This window comes from Canis aureus, chromosome 7, assembly GCF_053574225.1.
Source record: "Canis aureus isolate CA01 chromosome 7, VMU_Caureus_v.1.0, whole genome shotgun sequence".
Classification (NCBI taxonomy): Eukaryota; Metazoa; Chordata; class Mammalia; order Carnivora; family Canidae; genus Canis; species Canis aureus.
Genome location: NC_135617.1, coordinates 65,688,691 through 65,715,302, shown reverse-complemented (window position 1 = coordinate 65,715,302; position 26,612 = coordinate 65,688,691). Strand labels below are relative to the sequence as shown.

The window sequence follows — 26,612 nt, the reverse complement described above, 5'->3', positions numbered from 1 at the left end:
TAAATAATATTCTTTCGTATTATCCTTTTCTTTTATTAAACATTTTTATATCTGTAGGACTTTACTAAAAGAATCAGTAAATATCTATAATAGAAAGCCACAAAATTTCTTGACATGGTATAACACTTTTAGCATCTTTTTAAAAAAGATGTATTTATTTATTTTAGAGAAAGAGCGAGCATGAGCTGGGGGGAGGGGCAGAGGGAGATGGAAACTCCTCAAGCAGTCTCCCCACTGAGTGCGGAACCTGACATGGGGCTTGATCTCACCACCCATGAGATCATCACTTGAGCTGAAATGAAGAGGCAGGCGCGCTCAACTGACTGAGCCACCCAAGTGCCTCTTAATTGCGTTTTAAAAAATTGAGTAGGATAGAAAATAATCAGTGCAGTGCAAATATTAAGGGCAAGTATTGTTTTTGTGAAACCTTTGTGTTACATATATAAATGAAAATAATATATAATAGGTTGTGATGTAAGTATATATTACCAGGGTTATGATTTAAAAACCACTTGTGGTTTGAAAACCACCGAATTGCAGAAATTTACTGGAAAGTCATTGAGTTATTCAGGATCCCATTTTCTTTGGAAAATAGGACATATTTCTTTTCTGTCTTTAGACAAAGGACTAACGAGTTGATTTTTTGTGACCTTTGTTTATTTGGAACTCTTGAATAGTTTGTATGATTTTATGTGTCAAAGTATGAACTAATCTGATTATCTGCTGCTATGTTAAAAATACATATGAAAAGTCAAGCATAGCCTCTAAAGGGTAGTCGTCTTGCTTCTTAGGTAGAAATGATATTGGCTATGGTATTATTTTCTGTTTGCAAACTCAATTTAGATACTAACTAGTCTTCGATATTTTGGGACATTTAGCATCTCATTGACAAAGACCTCTTGTATTACCATATCAGCAGTGCTTTTCACAGAATGGTTTTGCTAAATAAAAGTATGATTGAGAGAAACATCAGATGGAATGATCATAAGTGGAAAGGCAGAAATTTTTAAAGAACTGACTGAAGTAACTCCTTTAGCAGTGTGGCATTATATCTGCCGCCCTTAGACATACTTGCTGTAGGGGATAGAGGACTGTGGTGACTAGGAAGTTTCTATCATGTATACACCATTTTATACTTTATGAGGGAGTCTGAAGATATGTCTGAAGGGCCAGAAGGTTGTCTGAGTAACACTGATGATAGCTACTTATCAGAAGACAAACTTAACATGTGCTCAGTGTAAAAAGAACCAGTTGGTCCTGTATGTATTTAATGTTTAATACTTTTCAGTAATTTCCTTTAAAAACTGACACTAAAATGTTTATTATTTGTAGACTGACAAAAGCACTTTATTGAGAAATCAAAGTAAGCAATTTATTTAAATTGTAGATGTGAATTGATTATACTGTTTCACTTAAGATGGCATAAATATGGAGAGATGATTATTTGCAGCACAAGAAATTTTTTTATTTGGTTAACATTAACATTACAGATTAGTTCTCTTGAAAGGGAATACTTTTAATAAAAAGCAGAAACAGACTTATAAATACAAAGAATAGACTGGTGGTTGCCAGAGTGGAGAGAGTAGGGGCAAAGGGGAGTGGGAGATACAGGCTTCCAGGTATGAGATGAATAAATTATGAGGACGATGAGTACTGCATAGGGAATGTAGTCAATGATACTGTGATAGTGCTGTATGTTTGACAGATGGTAGCTACACTAGGGGTGACCACAGCGTAACATACAGATTTGTCCAATCACTGTGTTGTATTGTACACCTGAAACCAATATAACGTTATGTGTCAGCTACACTTTTGTAAAAAAAAGAAAAGAAAAGAAAAGGAATACTTTAATGCACTTTTATGTTTTATAGAAAGGGACAAGAATAGAAGAACTATAGTATAAGAGATCTTTTGTCAGTTAAAGATGAACTAAAACTACAGACAAACATTTCTTAAATTATGAGCTAATTATTTAAATATGGTGCAGTTATTTAATTTTCTGAAAATTAGTTTCAGTGTCCTTTTCAAATATATGTATTTCTTAGTGGGAAGATAGTTAAGCAAGTTTATCTTTGTTTTCATGGTTACGTGTGTCCTGTGTCTCATTATTGGTAAAGAATATTACAATAAATAAAATGATACATGTTCTATAAGAAGCACATTCTAATAGACTCTAGAGCTAGGTGTGTACTTAGTTTTGTAGGAATCTGTTTTCGGGTACCTATTCAAAAGAGTAATCTTAGGGGTGCCTGGGTAGCTCACTTGATTAAGCGTCTGCCTTTGGCTCAGGTCATGATCCAGGAGTCCCAGGGTGGAGCTCCACATCAGGCTCACTGCCCCTCCCCCTGCTCTTTCTCCCTCTTTCTCCTTCTCTCCCAAATAAATAAAATCTTTAAAAACAAAAAGAGTAATCTTAGATGCTAGTTTCTGGTACTTTGGAGAAAATATTGTTATAATTAATGTATTTCTGTTACTAGCTTTTGTCAGCTGGGAGAAAATGATTCTGTACAGTATTTTCATGTTCACTTTTATTATTTCTTGATATTATCATACTGTTTTCAATTCAAAATGGACCTTGGGGAGGCTGTTAAGTGTTTGAAAAGGCCAATATTCAAACAGGATTTTGTTTTTCTCATTGCTGCATACTTTGTGTCCATCGGAAAATTATCAAGCTTGTTCATTGCTGTCATATTTTCTGCCTAAATAAAAAATTATTGAATGATAGAGTTCCTTAATTTATGCTCTTAACATGCCATTAGTTTGGGATTTTTGTTTTCCCTTTCAAAAATAACAGGCCATTAATTAAATGCTGATTGACAAGACTACAAAGCAGTATGTGTGGTATCCTGTTTTTAATTAGACACGACACATAATTTATTTTTATTCTTATTGAAGTATAGTTGATACAGTGTTATGTTAGTTTCAGGTGTACAGTGAAGTGATTTACAAGTCTATAGGTTATGCTGCACTCCCCACAAATAACTATCATCTCTCACATGCAATACTAGTACACCGTCACTGACTATATTCCCAATGCAGTACCTTTTATCTCCATGACTTATTCCATACCCAAAAGCCTATATGTTCCACTTTCCTTCACTCATTTTGCTCATACCCCTACCTTTCCTCTGGCAACCACCAGTGTGTTCTCTGCATTTATGGCTCTGTTTCTGCTTTTTTGTTTGTTTATTTTGCTTTTTATTTTTTTTTAAATTTTTATTTATTTATGATAGTCACACAGAGAGAGAGAGAGAGAGGCAGAGACACAGGCAGAGGGAGAAGCAGGCTCCATGCACTGGGAACCCGACATGGGATTCGATCCCTGGTCTCCAGGATCGCGCCCTGGGCCAAAGGCAGGCGCTAAACCACTGCGCCACCCAGGGATCCCTATTTTGCTTTTTAGATTCCACATATAAATGAAATCATGCTGTTTTTGTCTTTCTCTGACCTTTTTTTTTTTTTTAAAGAAAATGTACAAAACTATATATGTATTCTTATATATATAACAGCATGGCATATCTATGTACAAAATGGCTGGCACAGTTGAGGAAACTGTACAAGGATGTTCCACATTTTCCCCTTCTCACATGGACTTAATTTATTTTTATTTTTTTTCAAAGATTATTTATTTATTTATTTATTTATTTATTTATTCATTCATTCATTCATTCATCAGAGACACAAAGAGAGAGGCAGAGACACAGAGGGAGAAGCAGGCTCCTCACAGGGAGCCTAATGTGGGACTTAATCGCTGGACCCCGCAATCATGTTTTGAGCCAAAGGCAGATGCTCAACCACCTAGCCACCCAGGTATCCCTCACATGGACTTTATTTTATTTATTTTTTTAAAATACATTCTTTTTTTAAAGATTCTATTTATTTATTCATGAGAGACAGAGATAGAGAGGCAGAGACATAGGCTGAGGGAGAGGCAGGCTCCATGCAGGGAGCCCGATGTGGGATTCAATCCCAGAACTCCAGGATCACTCCCTGAGCCAAAGGCAGATGCCCAATCGCTGAGCGATTCAGGCGTCCCCCTCACGTGGACTTTAGATTAAGGAAGATAGCATGAGGAAATGGAGCAAGAAACATAAAAATTCTATACAAGTGTCAGTGAAGGAGTCTGGGGACCAAGGGAATTCAAGGGTCCTGCTCTCTCCATTCCTTCCTCACCAACTTTCTCCTATCCAATCTAAGTGATAACCTGAAAAGTGAATGTCCAGTCAGGAAAGAAATATTCCTACCTGCCATCACCCTGTATGCATATCAGTAAGTTAATGGTTGTTCTCATTGGGCCAAATGTTTTGCGTATCAGAATTTGTGAGGTGAGGGGCATCTGGCTGGCTCAGTGGTTGAGCATCTGCCTTCAGCTCAGGTTGTGATCCCAGCTGGAGTTCTGGGATCAAATCCCAAGCAGGCTCCCTGCTTGAACAGTTAGTTGTCACTCTGGCCCTCTCTGTCCTAACTAGCAGTACGATTCAGGCCAAGCTAGTGACTGAGGGTACTGGCCACCTGCACCTCTTTCCTCCACCTAGTCACAAATTCACATTGCTGTTTCTCCCCATCCCATAGGAGTCAAAGTTACTGAGCTCTAGGAAGGCAGAGATTTCCCAATGCTCCTTATCTCTCTCCTGACCACCCCCCCCCCCCCCCCCCCCCCACAAAGCTTCCTTTAAGGTGAATCATCTCCTAAGAAAACTGCTACTTTAGCCCTGCCATAGTACCAAGAACTGGAGGCTGGCTCAGTTTGTTCCTTTTCTTCTGGTCTCCTTAACAATACATCTGGCATTTGATTACATCTGAAATGTGGGGGGGCCTGTACCACATGTGTGTGACTGAGCATGTGTCTCAGGCCCGAAGCTTTTTAGCTGCAAAGGCCAGGAAAGTGGGCGGGGGCAAGATGCTTCCATAGAAGCTAGCTTCTTAGAACGTTTTTTCTTGACCCTTAAGACCATGTTACTTACGAGGCCCTCTTGCCTGAATTTATAGCCCCCAAATCTCAACTTCCTCCTTCCCTATGTGGCCTTAAAATGGTTCTTGTCTGTAGGCTCACCGATAGGCCTACCTCACTTAGTTTTACAATGAATACCAGAGAGTTTTTTTCAGCTGGCAGTTACAAAATTTTTAAATTAGAATCAGTCTTACCTATATTCAGCTCTTTTACAGATGAAGAACTAGAAATCCATCCATAGAGGTTAAATGACTTGACCAAGGTTACATATCAGTTCCGCTGAGACAGAGTGCAACTAGAACCCAGATATCTTGATTCCAAACCCAGTGTTCTGCTATCCCATGATACTTGTAGAAGCAACATGCTGGAAGAGAGAGAGGAGGTGCCCATTTTGTGTAAATGATGTTCTCCAATCTTTATTTAAGAGCCAGAGCAAACTATCAGAGACACTGAGTATAGGAGGTTAAGTGGGCATTGTAATTTTAGGCAAGCAAATCAGTTTTTCTTGTTGAGGATTATCTAAGCTTGCCATAATGGAAACATGAAGCAATAGCAGCTTAAGGGAAAAAACACAGAGAAGCACAGAAAACAGATCTCATTCAATCTATCTAACCTTTCCCAAGTATGTCAATTTAGCCTTTGGATGTAAACCAACCATATAAGTCCCAAGACTTAGCCTAACCAATTTGGGATATTCTCTTTCAAAAGGAGAAGTCCCATCTCCCCAATTTCTCATACAAAAGATAAAAGAGCATTTGCAGCCTTATCCAATTCTAGTCTTATTTCTAGCCCCTACCTGGGCTTACAGTGAGGGTGTAGAAATCTCAATTTAACCAAAGAAATGAACTCAGAACCTCTTTTCAACCCACATCACCTTCTTAGCAGCCCTCAGAAGAATTAGAGTCATTTCTGGCTAGTAAGGTGAGAAGAGCTAACTAGATGTTCATTCTGTCTCTACCCTTGATACATAAAAGTCCAGTGGGTGAGCAAGGGGAGACCACTGCCCCACAACTTGCTGGGGGCAGATCCTGAGGGATGGGGATGTGATCACCAGTCACCAGATTCTTGTCTGGTCCTGTACTTGGGAGCTGCTTATTCTTTGGGCATGTTGTAGTGTTTTGCTTCAGAGTATTTTTGCCCTTTCTGGAGTCTGTTCATGAGGAAGTCAGAGCCTCCAGGCTTTTGTCTTAGGCTTGGATATTTGGCCTTTAGTTTTGCCTCCTTGGCAATCTCAGGGAGAATGCCTTCTTTTCCCATGTGCCCTGCTTCCTCACACCGGTCTCCTCTGCAGGATTCTCCTCTTCTTGTTTCTGGGACATGTTAGGACCAGGACAGTGGAGTGTAAAAAGCTTGGGAAGTCAACTAGAGAAGAGAAGGAGGAAGGGAAACGGGGGACAGCCTGTGCTGCTTCTTTGGCTCCTGTCACTAGGATTACTTAGTCAAAATGACAGCCCTTGCCTCAGACTTACTTCACTTAGCACAGTGTACTTTAGGTCCACCCATGTTGTCACAGATGGCAAGATCTTGTTCTTTTTTTATGGCTGCTTAATCTTCCATTGTATATGTATCACAACTTCTTTATCCATTCATCTATGGCCAGACATCTAGGTTGTTGCCATATGTTGTTTATTGTAAATGTTGCGATAAAGATAGGGGTGCATATATATTTTTGAATTAGTAGTTTAGTTTTCTTGGGTAAATACCCATAACTACACATAATTTATATGTATATAGTTGCATGGGATAAAGCTCAAAGAAAGTAGTTGAAAAATTTAATTTTGGTAGTCTTAGCGTAGGAGTTTTTGGGGAGATTTTTTTTTAAGATTTTATTTATTTATTCATGAGAGACACACACAGAGAGGCAGAGACACAGGCAGAGGGAGAAGCAGGCTCCATGCTGGGAACCCGACTTGGGACTCCATTCCGGGTCTCCAGGGTCACGCCCTGGGCTGAAGGTGGTGCTAAACTGCTGAGCCATCCGGGCTGCCCTATTTGGGGTGATTTTAACTAATTTTAATTTTGTTTATCTTTTGGCTCAGACTTTTATTAATGTAATTACAAAAATATTTTTAGATGTTTCAGAAGAAAAGTGTGTTCTACTTAGACACATTTCAGAAGTGCAGAAGTGGTTAATTTCTCTCTGAAATGTGCAAAATCGAATTGGCTATAGCTTGCAACATAGGGAATCTAAATGTTGTCATCCAGGTTCAGTGATAGAACAATGCAGGGTATAGGGTGGAATGGTAGATAAATGAGAATGTAAATGTTTCTCTTCAAGGCGACTTGTTTTTCATGGTAATTTCCAGAATAGGGTAACAAATTCCTATTTCATAGCAAGTTAATGAAAACATTTCCTTATGAATTTGCAACTCTTAAGCTGTTTAGAGTTGCACTCTAATCTCCTGTCTGCTTCCCTTCTCTGTTAGAAGTCAGGGTGTAAATGGCCTGATATACCAGTCACTTCTGGAAGGGAAGAAGAGTTGTATGTTACAGTTGAATTTTGAGGGTCTGCAGTAAGAGGAACAGAGTGAATCTGAAAATTTTAAGCGCTTCTTGTTATGCATGATTTCTTCTAGAAATTGTGGGAACTCTGTACCCATCACTAAAACAGTATAAAACAAACTACCCTCTCCAGTGAGTCATTTTATAGCATGGTGAAGTTGGAGTAAGATGTTAGAATTTGTATGCTTGTCATACCTTGACTTTTCAAATCACCTTTTCTAGAAGAATGGCAGCTGCTGCACTTAAAATGAAGCATTTGAATAGGGTGTTTCTTTCCTTATAATTCTGTTGATTTGCTACTATCATACACTGATTTCTTGAAAAACTGATAGTTTAAGAAAGATTTCTCCAGTATAACACACACATTGATCATGCATTGGTTAATAAGAGATATAGTTCAGCTCATTGAATTCTCTCAGCTAGTATGTGTCCTTTGGTGGATATCTGGTGTGGGTATCTGAAATTCAGGATATTACAGAAAATAATATAATAAACATTCACAAGCCAAACCAGAGTTGACAAATATTAACATGTTTTCTTTTTGCTTTATAACATATTTTCTTTTTTAAAGATTTATTTATTTTTAGAGAGTGTGAATGTGGGGGTAAGGGACATAGGGAAAGAGAGAGAATCTCAAGCAGACCCCGAGATCATGACTTGAGCCAAAATCAAGAGGTTGGACGCTCAACCCATTGAGCCACCCTGGTGCCCCCTTTTATAATATATTTTAAAAGGGAACTACATCTCTTAGTTTTCTTCTATCCCAATCATCCTTTTTCTACCTCACAAAGAATCACTATTCTTATTTTTGTATTTATACTTTTTAATATGAATATATATAAACGATATTATTCTGTTTTAAAAATGTATGTGATATTGCATTAGTCATTCTACAGCTTGTATTTTTTAAATAATTTTTTAGAAATCTTGATACATGTTGCTGTAGGTCATTTTAACTGTTTATAATTTAGTATAATCAGTATCCTGACTTACCTGGAATAGTCTCAGTTTACAGTATTTATGACAGTGAAACTATTAATTATGACAGTGAAACTGATTTGCTTGCCTAAAACTACAATGCCCACTTAACTTCCCATACTTAGTGAGGAGGTTTCTGACTTTGTACTTGTCAGTGTCCCAAGTGGTTGATAAATTATTGATCGCCTCTATTAATACCATGCCCCAATTGATCTAGTCCCCTTTTGACAGAGACGTAAGTTTCTTTCACTCTTTTTATACCACAGTTGCAACCTTAAGTTTTCTCTATTTTTTAAACTTGTTTGAATATGTTAAGACTATTTCTGTGTTAAAGACCCTATTTTCTGTGGTATAACTTCCTTGCTCTCAAATGAAAGCAAGACAAAGGGCATCAGGTCCTTAACTGATTAGCAAAGCTGAACTCTCTGACAGCCCTTTATGACCTCTTAGTCCATGGCAGTTTGCTGTCTCACTAATAAGCATTCTTAAACTGTGTGGTTAATTATTATGCAAGTTAAATGAAGCAGTGTGTTGAAGATGTTGTCATGGAAATTATGTCAAAAATAATTGTTGCATTTGTAATAGGAAACAAAATTCTCAATGCTGTAAGTAGTAGACAGGTAGCTTCTTTTAAGCCTTGAGTAGAAAAATTGTCACCATGTGTCAGTTTTTGGGAGAAATGGAAGAAATGTAATAGCTACAGGATTTTTAGAATAGTTTGGCTCTGTCTTTTGGCTTTATTTCTGTCCATGTGTTGGCCTAAAACTGTTCTTCGTAAGATGCACAGGATTATCCATTGCATAGACAGAAAATGTTAGAATTTCTACTTACATACTTTTATCATATATATATATATATATATATTGCTGATTTTTGTGATGTACATAATCTTATTGGTGTTTTGTTATGACAGCCCTCATTTCCACAGACTGGGTGGATTAAAACAGAAATTTATTCTCTTTCAGTTCTAGAGGCCAGAAGTCTGAAATCAAGGTGTCAGAAGTCAGACATGTTTCCCTTTGGAGGCTCTGAGGGGAAATCCATTCCATGGTTCTCCTTGCTTCTGGTGCCTGCCAGCAATTCTTGGCATTCCTCTGCTTGTACATACATTAGTCCATTACTCCAGGGTCTGCCCTCATCTTGACATGGCTTTTTTTTTTTCCTGTGTGTGTCTGACTTTTGGATTTAGTGCCCCTACTTATGTAGGATGGTTTTATTTTGAAATTCGTTTTACTTTTATTTTTTAAAAGATTTTATTTATTTATTCATGAAAGACACAGAGAGAGAGAGAGAGAGAGGCAGAGAAATAGGCAGAGGATAAGTAAGCTCCATGCAGGGAGCCCGTTGTGGGACTTGATCCCAGGATCCCAGGATCCCAGGATCATGCCCTGGGCTGAAGGCAGACGTTAAACTGCTGAGCCACCCAGGGATCCCCTGAAATTCATCTAAAAAATTTATTTATTTGTTTGTTTGTTTGTTTGAGAGAGAGACAGAGAGAGAGAGAAGAACACTAGCAGGGGGAGGGGCCCAAGGAGTAGCAGACTCCTAGCTGAGCAGGGAGCCTGACTTGGGGCTCCATCCCAGGACCCCAGGATCATGACCTGAGGTGAAGGCCGATGCTTACCTGACTGAGCCACCCAGATGCCCCTATTTTGAAATTCTTAATTAATTTGCAAAGGTCTTTTTAATAAATACGATTATATATATATAGGTTTTAGAGAGATATATAATATATATATATATTTTTTGGTGAGGGATATGAGGAGGGGGCATACCATTCAGTCTACTGCAGGAAATATAACTATTTAAAAAAATAGACATGTAAGAGATATGTGCTCAAATTTTATACTGATGGTATACCTCTATCAAAAGAGGCTTGGAGAATCCCCTAGTTCTGAGATCTGCTTGGGTTAGATGTGTTTGGCCCCTTCGTGTAATACGGCAACAACCCTGGACGACCTACAAAGCTCCGTAAGAGTTAACTGCTCATATTGCCTATATGTTTCATGTTTCATGTTTCATGTTCTTAGTAGACTATGCAAACTACATGATCAGGTAGGTTTATGGGCTTCCTTTTTGGCTTGGCAGGAATATCAATAACTATCACATAGACACAGGAAAGTACCACGAGACTATTTTTGTGCTTCAGTGATCTTGACTCCACTATACCACAGATACTTAGAGTAATTCTTAATCTCAGTTTTTTTTTTGGCCTTGAATGAGAGGCTTAGGGTGCGGCTGCTTTTCACACTTTCTGGTTATAACCCCCATGCATTTAATTTTTAGTCACAATAGGGGTGGTGGTAAAATGATAAGGCAGGCCATTAATTATATACCTAAAATATGAATTTTAACAATACAAAATACTATATCATTTAGAGGCCCCATTACTCAGCTGATTCTAGTGTGTAAAGTAGAACTTTCTGTATGTTAACAATCTTAATTATTAACAAAGGTTTGTTTTAAATTTCTTAAATTACTTTTAAACTAAAAACTGATTAGAAAGAAGAAAAAGATACTTTAACTCAAGGCTTCTGGTTTGAAGAAAAATAACAAAGGTACGTACGTATTAAAGGGGGAATGCTTTTAAAAAAGATACTTAAAATGGAAGTAACACAAGGATTACTGTTGATGAAATAAAATGGAGAAAGGGCACGGACAGATAATGTTTCTAAGAAGTCAATAAAATCCTTAGATGAAGTCATTGCAATAATAAGATATCCGTAGCCCTTTTATATTATGAGGCCATTTTGCACAGTATCTGATTTGATCCTTACAACTTTGGTGATTTTGTATCTCCATATTACAGATAAGAAACTGCTGTTAAATGGATTAAATAATTTTCCCGATTAAATTAATTTTAAAACGAACTGAGATTTGATTTCAGGTATTTAGATGCGTTATAATCTTTTCCCACTGTTAAATTTTGTTCAGAGTGAAGGTGGTAGGTTTAGATGGGATTGTTCTGTAAAGACCTTGTGAGGAAGTAGCAGTAGTATTGTTTTGCATTTGTATGTAGGTTAAGGGTATACACTTTTCCTGTTCTCTTTTCTTCTGGTTCAATTGGAGTTTGCCTCTAGATCTCCAGGGAAAATCAGAGAAACTGTGCTGGAAGCTTCACAGAGTATCTAATTTGGGAAAAGGTGTGCATATGTGGCGGGAAGGGCGCGGGAGGGGGGGCGGTGCGGGGAGTTGTCTAATGCATTTTCTATTTTGGTGGTGAGATCTTCATTTTGTAACATCTTTCTTGTTTTGTTCATATAACTTAGCTCATTAACCTTGCTCTCTGTGCTGCATAGTGAAGCACCATTTCTAATTTAGTCTCTCCTGTGTTTAGCTTCTCAGAAGATTTTTTAAGAAAATGTTTGGAGGTGTGGTTTAATTGCAGGGCTGTTTGCACATTGTCAGTGTGAAAGCAAAGATGAGTTTCATATTTAAATAGTGCAGCCTGCAGGTTTCATTTCTTAAACGTTCTTGGTATTCCCATTCTCTCATACATGTGTGCATAATGGTGTTGAAAAAAAAAAAGTCTGGTTTTGTTGTATCCATAGTTCTAGTTAGTAATTTGGTTGAGTTATGGGAAAGCCTGTCTTCTGCCTTGTGTATTTGCTCATTTGGAAACCTTGTATAGTTTATAGAGACACTAGTGATTTGTTCCCCAGCCTCCCTGTGGGTTTTGTTCCATATTACAATCTCATTCCACCTCCCTGTCCCATACTCCTGTGCTGTTAATTTGTACATTTTGATGCAGTTTGTTTCATGGTGTGTTTTTGTAATCCAAACTGAATGTAACGAGCTATGTGCTTTAGGGACCTGGCTTTGCCTTGCCAATTAGAAGAAAGTGGTTACTGAGAAAGAGTATGTTTTAAATAAAACATGGCACCTCTGAGTAGGACTGACACTCATTTGGGAGTAAAAGAGATGGTTTTAACTCTTTGACTAACAAAGAAGAGTCATTACTAAAGAGCAGCACCTTTTTAGGGTGAGTAAAAATTTACCTCCATAAAATAGAGGTTTTATAAATTTTTCTCATAGGCTAAACAAAATTTAAAAGTTTGTCATTCCATATCCACTTTTTTCTTCATCATCAAGACATGTGTTAGCAAGATTCTCTGAATTCCTCAGTAATTATCCAGTGCCTGCTGCAGTTTCTGGATTTTGAACTGTTCATGTTTAGGAAGGTGAGTAAAACTGCAGCTAGGTTAGCCTCTTTATTTTTCTAATATATGAAGCCAAGTTTTCAGTGTAGTAGAGAACTGCCAAAAGATAGTTGAAAATGATGAGGAAAAGTATAAGATTTTGCCAAAGTGTGTGGATGTTAATAGAATTTTGAGCCACCAGTGACTTAAAACTATTTGGAATTTTAGTAGGACATCCAGATTTAAAGGACAGATGCTTTTGCATAGATAGTCATAGGCTGACAGTTTACTTGTTACACAGGGAGACACCCTTCCTAGGTGGGCTTCAGTATTGTATTTATAGCTATACTACAGATAATAGACTTCTCTTTTTAGCTGATCAGTCCAATAAACTCTAAAACTCAACATTGGTACAAGAAAGCATGAAGTTGCTTGTGTTTTCTTATTTCCTATAGGACTTACCTTGAAGAAAAAATAGGACTTTGTCAATAGCTTTGTAATAAAGATACCAGGAAGAAAGTTATATAAAGACTTGGGAATGGCTTTAGAAACATTATAACATTTATTAACATATATAAGCAAGAAAGAACAAGAGAATACATTTCCATGAACAAAGAGTTGGTGGGCGTGCCCTGTTGCAAACAAAAAGCTGTTGCTAGAGGAAGCTAATTTAATTGAACTAAATTAAACTCAAAGTACACATTTCTGTCACTGTCCAATGAAAGTCTTGAAATCTGTATTGATGATTTGAGGAGACCGTCATGACAATATTACTAAATGCCCCATACCTTATTTTTGAAGATAAATACCCATAGTGATAATATTTTAAGCTTGAACGATTTTCTGAGTTAAGATAATTAAGGGTTAAATTTACTCCTTTCTTCTCCTTAACACTTTTCTAACCAGTGGCCAAATAGGCCAAGACAGATAACTTTGAAAATCTTCAACATCTTCAAGGAATCCCTTAATTTGCCAGCTCTCCATAAAGTTGACTCATATGGTTTAAGATCCAGTAGCTATTAATTTCCATATTTGAATCAAAATTAATGTCAGAAAGGCTCTCTCAAAAAAGTTTTTAAACACAGGTTCTAGGCTTCTAGAGGCAATCAAAAGCTAAATTAGATGTTGATTTCTTCTGTGTCAATTCAGTTATACAGTGTACATCATAAGTATTCTATAACACTGTTTTTTAGAAAGTCTAGTAAGTGTTAAATCCCACATTAATCATGTGATATGAGGAAATGGTGATCATAGAATGTCTCATTGGAGGGAATCTTAGAGCCTTTTCTGAAACACTGGTGTTTATTCCAAATGTCTGCTGAATTAGTGAGTTTCAAAGTAAAACGATGTGGGAAGGGTAAAGTGGCTTGTTTTTTTCATTTTTTATGTCTTTCTTCAATCTCCGTTCCCTTTCTCCTTCCAGTGTAACTATGCTTTGTTAGTAATCTTGACTATAGGTCTAGAAAGAAAAAATCTATAACAAAGTGGCAATAACACTTTTTTTTTTTTGGCAGTAACACTTTTATTTGTGGATACTTCTTAGACATTATATGTATTTTTCTGTTCTACTCTGTTAATTCATTTGCTCATTTAGTTTTGCAAAGTTACTTAAATTTCTTCACTGTTCAGTAGAGTTGATATAGTTGACAACCTTATGCACATGTATCTTCTAAGATATTGATTAGAATTTTTTATTTTAAAAATTTTCTCAAAAGGCTTGTATTATAATATATTTTATTCCCGTATAGCAATGAAAGAATCACTAAAATGTATTAAAATGTTTTCTACATCATTAGTGCCTTAAAGAAATTCCCCTGAATGTGACAAAACATCCATATTATGGCCTTTTTTTTTGTGTGTGTGTGTTAACCCAAGATAAAGTGTTTAATTTACTAAGATATATACTTTTTGGGAATGGACCTTTTTTATGGTGTCATTCTAACAAAGTGGTCTGGTTGTGTAAGAAATCATAAACCAGACCAGATTTTCTCAAAATCCTTTTTTTTTCTTTTAAAGATTTTGTTTGTTAGAGAGAGAGAGAGAGTGTGCGAGTGCGCGCAAGCAGGGAGAGCATGAGGTAGAGGGAGAGGGAGAGGGAGAATGATGCAGGGCTCAATCCCAGGACCCTAGGATCATAATCTGAGCTGAAGGTAGAGGTACTTAATATTTTGTGTATTGAGACGCTTCATCAAACTATATAATATCTAGAAAAATAGCAAGTGAAGCAGATAATTTTGGACAATGGAAAATTTTCATTGAAATATCAACAGGCTTGCTTATTTATTTATTTATTTATTTATTTATTTATTTATTTATGAGAGAGAGAGAAAGAGAGAAAGGCACAGAGACACAGGAGGAGGGAGAAGCAGGCTCCATGCTGGGAACCCGACATGGGACCTGATCCTGGGCTCCAGGATCGTGCCCTGGGCCAAAGGCAGGCGCCAAACTGCTGAGCCACCCAGGGCTCCCCAACATAATCTTATTTTATTAGCAGTGGTAATCACTTACTCTTGGGCATGCCAGATGGTCTTTATAAAACAAAAATGTCTTGCCTAAAACACTTTTCAAAAAATACATTTGTCACATAAAATACCTGACTTTGTTTTAGGCAGACGTCTTTTCTTTTTCAGTGTTAATATTCTGAGCCTATGAAAACCACAGCTCTTGCTTAAGTGCTTGTCAGGTACCTGGACACTTGAAGCACTACTGGTTATCAGGCCTTGTTAGAATTTTGTGGATGACTCTAGTTGCATCATAAATCAAAATTCAGACAGTCAGGCTCACCTCAATATCAGAGTAATGTTTTTGATATCTCAAAGGTCTGGTGTGCTCTGTTTAGTGGCTCCATTGAAAGACTGGGGCAATAAGTTTCAGATGGAAATAAATGCAGATATTCAGGGCAAGAGATTCAGAGTGAGAGAATGGAAGAGAATGTAAAGGTACACAACAAGCTTGTTTTTTAAAACTGCAACCAAGAGAACCTTTTCTAAGTATATTCTAAAGGTCAAGTTTCATGTATTTCCTATTTGAGCTCTGTGTGACTGAATGGAGGCTATTTTGCTTCTGATTTATAAGATATTTACCATGACTCAATATTTTGTGAACACCTAATATTGTTAGTGATGTTGTCTTTTATGTGACCCTGCCCTTAAAATAGAAAACAAAGACCCAGTCTGCATTTACAGAAACCCTTCCTTATAGACCTTTGCTGTACAACACAAAAGAGCATCAACCTTAGAGGAAAAGTAATTGGATTTTTCACAAATGAAAGTAGTTTTTTTCTCCTTCCTTTGGGTACATTATAAAGTACCAAGATATCCTTTTTTAGTAGTAATTGTGACTTAATTCTTTTTGTTTTTTTTGTGCCCTGATCATGGTTAAGGGAGAAGGAAACAATCATTTTTCTTAAATTGTATCTCTTAAATTCACTGGTGCTTTAATTTCTCACAGCATTATCAAAGGATTGGTTTTCACTGCTTTGGAAGCTAGTTTTAAAAAGTTTTGCTTCAACATAGATAGACCTTGAGGACTGCAGCCATAATTGCTAAGTGAAATAAGCCAGCAACAAAGGGCAGTGAACTATGATACTACCTATTTAGAGTATCCAGAGTGATCAAATTAATAAAAACCGAAAGTATAATGGTGGTTGCCTGGCACTGGAGGGAAGAAAGAATGGAAGTCTGGAGATGGATGGTGGTGATAGTTGCTCAAAGATGTGAATGTACATAATGCCAGTGAACTGTTACTTAAAAATGGTTGAGAAGGTAAATTTAATGTTATGTGTATTTTACCACAATTAAAAATAATGATTAAGAGTACAGGTCTTTCTTTCCTTTTTTTTTTTTTAAAGAATACAGATCTTAAGTGTTTAATCTTGGATTTTGAACCGTTCGACCTCCACATTTGCCAAGAATCAACCCCTCTATTCAGATTTCTTTTAAAAATCTGTTATTAACAGGAGATTGTTATTAACAGGATTAAGATTAAGTGTTATTAACAGGAGATTAAGATTCCTTCTTGTTCTGTGCAACCAGTAAGCTTGTCATCTTCAGTAGAGGAGAATAAAAACTAAAAATATGTATAGAAATAATTCAAAATGAGAACTGAAAACAATTTGTCCCCCCCTCACCCGCTGTCTTTTGTTTGTTTAAATGATGCCATGACAGGTATTGTGTATATGATCATCAAAGAAAGTTGTAGTGGCTTTGACTTTGAGCAAGCTATGTAACCTGGAATATCAGTTAGCTCATCTGTCTGACGGGGATCATTACACCTCCCTCACCAGGAATCAGATGAGATGACGTAGATGAAATGTCTTTGACAAGTATGTCTTTGTCCAAGTACTTGTGTCTATAGCTTAAATAGAACAGGACACGTAACAAAATGCTCCACTTCTCCCAGCTCCCTCCAGGTTTTCTCAGAAACAGCTCTTTCTTCAGTTTCTTCTAAATTTATACTCTGCCTATTTATCCTCCTTTTTGATTTGTTATTTGAATGCATTTTTAAAAAAGATTTAAAAAATTTATTCATGAGAGACAGAGAGAGAGAGGCAGAGACACAGGCAGAGGGAGAAGCAGGCTCCATGTGGGGATCCTGATGTGGGACTTGATCCTGGGTCTCCAGGATCACACCCTGGGCCAAAGGCTGGCTGCTTGCTTGCTTGCTTATTTATTTATTTAACTTACAGTTATGATATGTGAAATGTTTGCTTTCTTATACTATCTGGTGCTGTCCTCCCCCCAGATATATTTATAATGCAATTTTTGGTTAGTTTTTGAGCATTTACAATATTATGAGTATATAAATATTATGACCTATGGGGCGTTTTAGTATGCGAAGGTATTTCATATTTCCTTTTCTCTTTTCCTTCTTTGGGTATTTTTCAGGGATATTTCTGTTAATGTTATTGTACTGAGAAAATATATTTTGTATGATATCCTTCCTTTCATACTTAATAAGACCTCTTTCATGCCCCAGAATATTGTCTTTGTAAATGTTTTGTGCACCTGAAAAGATTGTGCATTGGCTGCTGTTGAGTGGTATGTTCTGTAAATGTCGGTTAGGACAAGTTGGTTGGTAGTGTTGTTCAAATCCATGTCTTTGCTGATTTGGCACCTACTTCTGTCAGTTACTGGGAGGTTATTGAAAATCTGACTATAAATGTAGATTTTTTCTGTTGTTTTTCTTATAGTTCTGCATGTTTTGCTTCATGGGTTGAATCTCTGTTACTAGGTGCATTAGTGTTTAGGATTTTTTCATATTTTTTAATTGATTCCTTTATCGTTATGAAATGACTATCTGTATCCTAGGTGTAGTATTTGTTCTGAAACCTACTTTGAGATTAATTTAGCAACTTTCTTTAGGTCAGCATTAACATGGTATGTCTTTTTCCATTTGTTACTTTTAATCTATTTGTGTCTTTATATTTTAAATACTTTTCTTGTAGAAGCATATAATTGAGATCTTTTTAAAAAAACCAATTTAGGGCAGCCCCCGTGGCGCAGCGGTTTAGCACCGCCTGCAGCCCAGGGCTTGATCCTGGAGACCCTGGATTGAGTCCCACGTCAGGCTCTTTGTATGAGGCCTGCTTCTCCCTCTGCCTGTGTCTCTGCCTCTCTCTCTCTGTCTCTATGAATAAATAAATGAAATCTTTAAAAAAAATCAATTTACAGTCTCTAACTTTCAATTTGGAATGTTTAGGCCATTTATATTTGTTGTGATTATTGGTATGTTAGTTTAAATCTATCATTCAATCTATGAATTAAATATTTTGATACGTTTCCTATTTATCCTAATCTTCTTTTCATGTGTTCTTTTTTTTTTTAATTTTCATGTGTTCTTTTGGATTAATTGAGCTTTTTTTAATGATACCATCGTATCTTTTTTGTTGACTTATTTTTGTTATTTTAGTGTTTACCTTAGTGTGTATCATACACATTTTAAACTCATAGTCTGTGTTTATGTGGTATAGTATATTACTTGGTATTTTTTTTTTTTAAAGATTTATTTATTCATTCATTCAGAGAGAGCGAAGAGAGAGGCAGAGACACAGGTGGAGAGAAGCAGGCTCCATGCAGGGAGCCCGATGTGGGACTCGATCCCAGGTCTCCAGGATCACACCCCAGGCTGCAGGCGGCGCTAAACCGCTGCGCCACCGGGGCTGCCCCTTGGTATGTTTTATAAAAACCTTGTGATAGTGTGCTTTCATTTCTTTCTTCCCTACCTTTGTGCTATTGTCATATGTTTTACTTTTGCTTTTTTTTTTAGATTATTTATTTATTTATTCATGAGAGACACAGAGAGAGAGAGAGAGAGTCAAGACACAGGCAGAGGGAGAATCGGGCTCCATACAAGGAGCCTGACGTGGGACTCAATCCTGGGTCTCCGGGATCATGTCCTGGGCCGAAGGCAGTGCTAAACCACTGAGCCACCTGGGCTGCCCGTAGTTTTGCGTATTTTTATAACCTTTTCACTACATTGTTACTGTTTATGTTTCAGTCGCCAGTTGTTTTTTAAACAGACTTGATTAAAAAAAATCTTCTATGTTTACCAATGTGATAACTTACTACTGCCTTTGACATTCTTGTACATAGGTCCATATTTCCATATAGTATCCTTTTCATTCTGTCCAAAGGATGAACTTTAACATTTCTTACTGGTGATGAATTCTTTCAGGTTTTGGAACTTTGAAAAAAAATCTTTATTTAGTCTTTGTTTTAAAGATATTTTCACTGAGTATAGAATTCTAGGTTGGCTTTTTTCTTTCAAAGTTTTTTAAAGGTGTTATTCTACTGTCTTGTTAACCTGCATTGTTTTTTTTTTTTTTTTTTTTTTACTTGCATTGTTTTTAATGAAAATTCTGTGGTCCTCTGTATACTGTTGACCCTTGAACAACACATGTTTGAACTGCATGGGTTCACTTATATGCCACTTAAGAAAGAAAGATTTTATTTATTTATTCATGAGAGACGCACAGAGAGATTGAGAGAGACATACGCAGGGGGAGAAGTAGGCTCCCTATAGGGAGCTTCATGTGGGACTTGATCACAAGACCCCAGGATCACAATCTCAGCCAAAGGCAGATGCTCAACCACTGAGTCACCCAGGTGCCCCTTATATGCCAGTTTTTTACATTGCAATATTGTAAATATATTTTCCTTAAAATTTTCTTAACATTTTCTTTTCTCTAGCTTGTATCATTTAAGAATATAGTACAAATAATGTACAAAATGTGTTACACTTTATGCTATTAAGTCTTTTGGTTAACAGTAAGCTATTAGTAAAGTTTTTGAAGAGGAAAAAGTTATGCATGGATTTTTTTTTACTCTGTGTGGGGTTGGTATCCTTAACCCCCATGTTGTTCAGTGGTAAAATGTCTAGCTTGTGAGAGTTTGAACTCTGGGGGGAAGTTACCAATTATATTTGTGCAACAAATAAGGTAAAGTCCCAGATCTCATTGGTACTGTGGCAGTAGAGCAGAAGATAAATTCTGAATTATGCTGGGATAAAAGAATGCATGAGTTCTTGTTGAGATACATATGTAGAAAAAGAGGGAGAAATAAATGTGAATGGTAAATGCAACTAAACTGAATAGGAAAACTTTGTGTTCTGTGTGTGTGTGAAGGCAGGAGTATTGATGAATTTGGTCTTAGACCAAATTTAAAGTAATGCAGGGACTGCATATGTTCTATCAGCAACTCAGAAATTGGAAATGTCTGAAAGATCTAAAGTCAGTTTTGAGAAGCTGTCATATTAAGATGAAATTCTTGTATACAGCTGGTGTTCACTAAATATTTTAAAGACAAAACAGAATTGAAACTTATTGTATTTTGAACATGCAACTGGAGAGGTCTTTAAGGACACATATTGCAGCACCTCACCCTCTAGAGTTTCTGGTGTTGTGGGCATGGGATGGGGCTGGAGTCATTTGCATGTCTGACAAATTCCCAGGTCATTTTGCTGTTGCTCCTGGTTTGGAGATCACATTTTGACAACTACTAATTCAGGGGGGTGAATATAGAAAGCACAAAGGAATGCTTTGATTCTTAGGGGAGGAAGACGAAAAGAAGATGAATCACAGAGGTCACAATAGTAGTGACCATCAGTCACAGGATGACACTAGTGATATGGATTCTAGAAAAGAAAGACATATTTTAGGATTTCAGATTTGGTTAATAAGTGGCAGTAAGTGAGGGAGAGAGAAAAATGAATCACTGAGTAACGACTATCAAATTAAATGAATAGTGTTGCTATTTGTGGTCCTAGAGAGCAGTGTTTATTCTTTTGTAATCACAGACGTTTGAAGATTTGATGAAAATTGAGGATTCTTCTCTTAGACAAAGGTACATGTGCTCATAGTTTGGCACACATTTTTTAGCAGGTTCATAAATTTAATTGATAGAACCAGCATCCAAGTGAAGAATTCAGATTTAAAGTAGTCTCATTAAGTAGTAGGTGTGGATAAAACAGAAAGAATAGAGAGGTAGGAGGTAGTAATTGTGGATATGTACAGTTAGTCCTTCATGATTGTGAACATTGTTGGGAGTTGACTGATGATTGTGGAATTTCCCTTCGTTGACGTCCTTGATATAATAAACCTGTGGCAGTCTGCACAACTTTCTGAGTTCTCGGGATACTATGAAAGAAAATGTACTAATTTCAAGAAAATGAAATGGCTCAAGGCTTTCGTGACTTCCTTTTCTGGCCATTTGTTCCCTTGCTGCTTTTCTGCTCTAAAGGGGTTGGAAAAATTAACTGTTTGGGATGATTCAGTCTTAACAGTCTTTCAGTCACATATTAAGTAAGTTTCCTGTCTTTTAAGGAAAACACAAATTATCTTTTTTTCCTGGAAGAATATGAATTATTTTAATTTCAGTCAACAATTCTAGTAGAAACATTTCACTGTTTTTATATCCTTGATCAAATGCTCTGGACTTAACATCAAAAAATTTTTCATTGATACCTGGGTGGCTCAGTCGGTTAAGTGTTTTACTCTTGATTTGGCTTTGGTCATGATCTTGGGGTCATGAGATCGAGCCTCATTTCTGGCTTTATGCTGGCGTGGAACCTGTTTGAAATTTTCCCTCTCCCTCTGCCCTGCCCGCTTCCCCCAATGCCTGTGCTCACGCTCTTGAAAAAAATCCGTCTTTTTCATTGATTTCTAACTCCTTTTGTTCATTGTGTGACTTTGGACAAAGGTCAAGAGCTCAAACTTCTTTTAGTTTCAGCTTGCTCTTTTGCTTGGTGAGGATAATGATAACCTGCCTTACAGGGATTTTTAAGGATCAAATAAATTTGTAAGGTACTTAGTGAACTATACAAGTTCATAGACACTGGTCTTGGCAGTGGAGTTTTGGATGTGACACCAAAAGCACAGGCAATGAAAGCAAAAATAAGTTGGGACTATGACACTAGAATGCCTTACAAAGTGGAAAAACCATCAGTAAAATGGCAGTCTATAATGGAAGAAAATATTTGCAATTCATATATCTCTATGGTGCTAATATCAAAAATATGTAAGGAACTCATATAACTCAGTAGCAAAAACCCAAATTTAAAAACAGGTTAACATTTTTCTTAGAGAACATACAAATGGCCAACAGATACATGAAAAGATATTCAGTATCACTAATCATCAGGTCAGTGCTAATCAAAATGACAATGAAATACCCACCTCATACCTGTCAGATTGGCTATTATCAAAACAACAAAATATAACAAGTCTTGGTGAAAATGTGCAAGAAAGGGAACCCTTGTACAGTGTTGGTGGGAATGTAAATTTGTACAGTTATGATGGAACATATTTAAGAAGTTCATCAAAAGTTATAAAATAGGACTATATGATTCAGCAGTTCCACTACTGGATATATGAGCAAAAGACATAAACCAGTCTCAGATACCTTCACGCTCATGTTCATTGTAGTATTAGTCACTATAGCTAAGATATGGAAACAACCTAACGGTCTCTCAGTGGGTGAACAGATAAATAGTTCTGTCTCCCTCTCCTTCTCTCCTGCCTTGTGCGTGCTTGTGCATACACTTGTGCACACATACACCATGGAATATTGTTCAGTCATAAAAAAAGAACACCTTGTCCTTGTGACAACATGGATGAATCTAAAAGGACATTATGCTAAGTGAAATAAGCCAGACAGAATGCAAATACTGTATGATCTCACTTATATGTAGAGTATAAAAAGTTAAACTCACAGGAAGGGGGGAGTTGGGAGATGGAGGATATAGGAGTATTGGTCAAAGGGTACAAACTTTCAGTTATAAGAGGAATAAATTCTGGGTATCTAGTACAGCATGGTGTCTACAGTTAATACTGTATTGTACATTTGAAATTTGTCGAGAGGAGATCTTAAATGTTCTTAACATATACAAAAAATGGTAACTGTGAGATATTTTTTAATTAGCTTGATTGTGATCATTTCACAATATATACATATTTCAAACCATCACATTGTTAACACCTTTAATATGTACATTTTTTTTTGTCCATTATACCTTAATAAAACTGAAAAAAAAAAAAAACCTAATATAATGAAAAAAGAGATGTTGCTTAGTTTCTACCTTAAGTACTACGGTAGAATTTTACCTTTAGTTGTTGTCTAGGAAATGGGATCTATTCTAGGAAATTTGTCTTTGCTCTCATTTATTAGCTGCATTGCAGCCCTAGACTGAAATTATGAGGAAAGGCAGCATAAATTCTGGTAAATATTCCTAGTGGAGTAATTTATTCATATACCTTTGGAGAGAACCTGCATATGCTATGTATGTGACATATAGGATGTTTATATAGCCTGTGATTTGCTTCACTATATTTAGTCCAGAAATCTTGTACATAAATCAAATAGGAAGATTGGACTAGATCAATGTGATAGAAAACAGAATTACGTTTTGATTTTTTTTTCTGGAAGGAAGAATTTATGATATTGCTATGGACAGAAAATTAGCCATAAAATATTGTTTTGTTATTTGCCTTTATTCTTTGTTTTTGTCTCTTTGGATGTATACATTTTCAAAATAAAAATTAGATTAAAAATTGTTTTAGATCTGTTCTAAGCCATTGTATGTAAATGGTATTATTTTTATGATGCTAGACTGCTGTCATCACTAATTAATCCTAGAAGCTAAATATTTGTTTGCTCCAAGATGCTGAACCCTTGACTCGATGTTTATTTGTTTACTTAAAAACGTTTATTTTAGAGAGAGAGAGAAAACGAGAACATGTATATGAATGAGTGAGGGGAGAAGGGTCAGAGGGAGAGACTTTAAGCAGACTCCCCACTGAGTGTGGAGCTACAGTTCCAGGCTTGAAATCAGGACCCTGAGATTTCACCCCGAGCCAAAAGAGTTGGATATTTAACCGACTGAATCATCCAGGTGCCCCAGATTTTTATTTAGGAAGAGATTAAACTGACATTGTTCTAACCATAAACTTCTGGGTGAGTGTACATCAGATCAGCTCTTTTTCCACACTTAAGACTTGATAAGCCTTACCTGGCTTTTCAAGACCCGCCTAGTTGGGCAAATGTACCTTATGTTTACATTGCTTATATTTTGCAAAGATAAGTTTCAATAGAGGTTGGTGTAAATTAAGGTAAAAATTCTTTCCTAAGTTTGCTTCATGTCTTTTCCAAGCTTTAAGATGATTAGCCGTAATTAATTGCATCTGCAAGGCGAAGTCTGAGTCTTAGCTAAACTTACAAAAATGGTTAAAGGGCTAAAGGAGCCTAAACCTGCTGCAGGTTTTAGCATCCATTGTCTTCAGGTTCACTACCCATATATAGTATTGAGCAGATTACTGTCTGAAGAACTAAAGAGCTACATCTATGGTGAATAGAAATGGGATAGTGAATGCTGAGGTGTGGTATTCTCAGCAGCCCATTTCACTTTTGGATTTCTTTTAGATGCAGGGATTTTCTTCCTGCTGCAGTTTTAACCAAAGTAATGCAACATAACCTAACACAGCTCAGTGATCCATAAATCAGGCTTCAGTCTAGCTATGTGACATTAATGTGCAGCAACCAAAAATGTTTCAATGTTATTAGTGTAGTTTCTCCACAGTAGTGATGATTTCCTGAGAAGACATTTAGCTTGACTTCATCAAGATAGAAATGTTAGTGAATTCTGTCCTGCTACTGTTACATACATAATGTATGTAAAAACAGTATTTTGTTTTTATTAGTAAAACAGATTTTTACTTTAAAAAATAGTCTTAAGCCGTTAACACAACTGTGTATTTTCTGTCGGATATGGTGGGATTTCATCTGTGTTGTTTTACCATGTCTGTTTGAATAATATAGATGCACATTATGGATAGAAATTACAGTGATTTCACAGAAATTGTGAAGTATATAAATAGCTGAATATGTAGGAATTTGATGTGAATACTCTTGGAACTTACTAAAAGACCCTATCCTTGTGGTTCTTACTTTATTTATATAAATGAGCATTTTCTTGAGCTACTTCCTGGTTTTATCTTTACTTTGAAAATCTTTTCATTAAATTGGGATAAATTTTACTTTCCAGACCCAGAATTAAAATTGAAACCAAGTAAAGGTAAGTTCTTTAGGTTCTGATTTAAACTGTTTCCTTTTAAGGAGGAACTGTTAAATTCTGTTCTTCTGGGAACACTTAAAACCTGGGCCTCTGAAACTTGAAAAGAAGTGCTATATGGAAATAAATTATATTTATTCAAAAGATAATTTTCTTGAATATCTGCTATGTTTATTGCTTTAGATTATGCACTGTAGGCAGAAGTGTGTATGTAGTCCCTACTCTCAAAGTCTAATTGAAATAGTGGAATAGCAGACGCTTGAAACTTATGGGAGATATGTTCTGAAACCTTCAAGGTACCAGTGTAGTGTTATCTTTTTCTTAGCTATAGAATGTGGGTGATAATACCCTACCTTTACAAATTGTGAGAATTATTTTAGATCCTGTGTTAAATAATCATCATTTCTGAGTAAGTTGATCACTTTCCTTTACTACTTTGTATTATTTTCAATACCCTGGCTTAAGGAGTTAAGGACTTAAGTTCAGATGTCAGATATACATACTGTGATATTTAAGCAAATTGTACCAAGTTGTACGCAGCACTTTAGTTTTCTTATCTGGAAAATGAGGAGTAGGGATAGAACTTAGCTTGCTGTGAGGATTTAATAAAGTATTGTGTAAGGCAAATAGTACCTGGTATGTAGTAAGTGCTTAATAAATGTCAGTTTACTGTGTATCAACTTAGGATATAAAAATCTCAGAAATAATACTATACAGACTGGTGAAAAACCAGTTATTTTCTTCAACCTGTCACAATCCAGTGTTTTTGTAAAATACAAGTGAATTACTGGATTAAAAAATTCAACTATAAAGACAAAATAAGTTCTGTTTTTTTTTAAAGGTTTGTTTTTTTATTGGAGAGAGAGGGAGTGGGGAGGAGAGGAGAGAGAGAGAGAATCTGAAGCAGACTATGCTGAGTGCAGAACACGATGCAGTGCTCCATCTCACAACTCTGAGATCACGACTTGAGCTAAAATCAAGAGTTGGATGCTTCACCCACTGAGCCTCCCATGCACCCCTGAAGTTTTCTAAATTCTTACCCTTAACATTTCTACTGATCTCATTGTAGGCCATTAATATTTTGTACAGTGTCACTGGTCCATGACTGTACTTTGAGTAGCACACTGTCTTTTTTTTTTTTTTTTTTTTTTTTTTTTTTTATGATAGTCACACAGAGAGAGAGAGGCAGAGACACAGGCAGAGGGAGAAGCAGGCTCCATGCACCGGGAGCCCGACGTGGGATTCGATCCCGGGTCTCCAGGATCACGCCCTGGGCCAAAGGCAGGCGCTAAACCGCTGCGCCACCCAGGGATCCCTAGCACACTGTCTTAGTGTGTATGGAGTCTTAGAGAAGGCAGAATATGTGTGCACCAGTGTGTAGGTGAGGAGTGAAGCAGAATCATTCTTACAACATTTAGTAGCTAGCAGTTCAAGCCCATTTCTCGACCTGAACAGTATATGAGGGTCGTTTGAGGCTT

At 36.6% G+C, this 26,612-nt stretch overlaps 1 protein-coding gene across 9 annotated transcripts in view; it reads left to right on the top strand.

Annotated features, from left to right (window-relative positions):
- ZFAND3 (zinc finger AN1-type containing 3) overlaps positions 1–26,612 on the top strand; it is a 331,540-nt gene that overhangs the window by 114,239 nt on the left and 190,689 nt on the right. For 4 of the 9 annotated variants that reach the window (XM_077904173.1, XM_077904172.1, XM_077904178.1 and 1 more), the window contains exon 3: positions 25,108–25,137. The exons of the other annotated variants lie outside the window; for them this stretch is intronic. In XM_077904173.1, the coding sequence (XP_077760299.1) occupies positions 25,108–25,137 (30 nt within the window). The remainder of the gene's footprint in view (positions 1–25,107; positions 25,138–26,612) is intronic. 9 annotated transcript variants of the gene reach the window in all.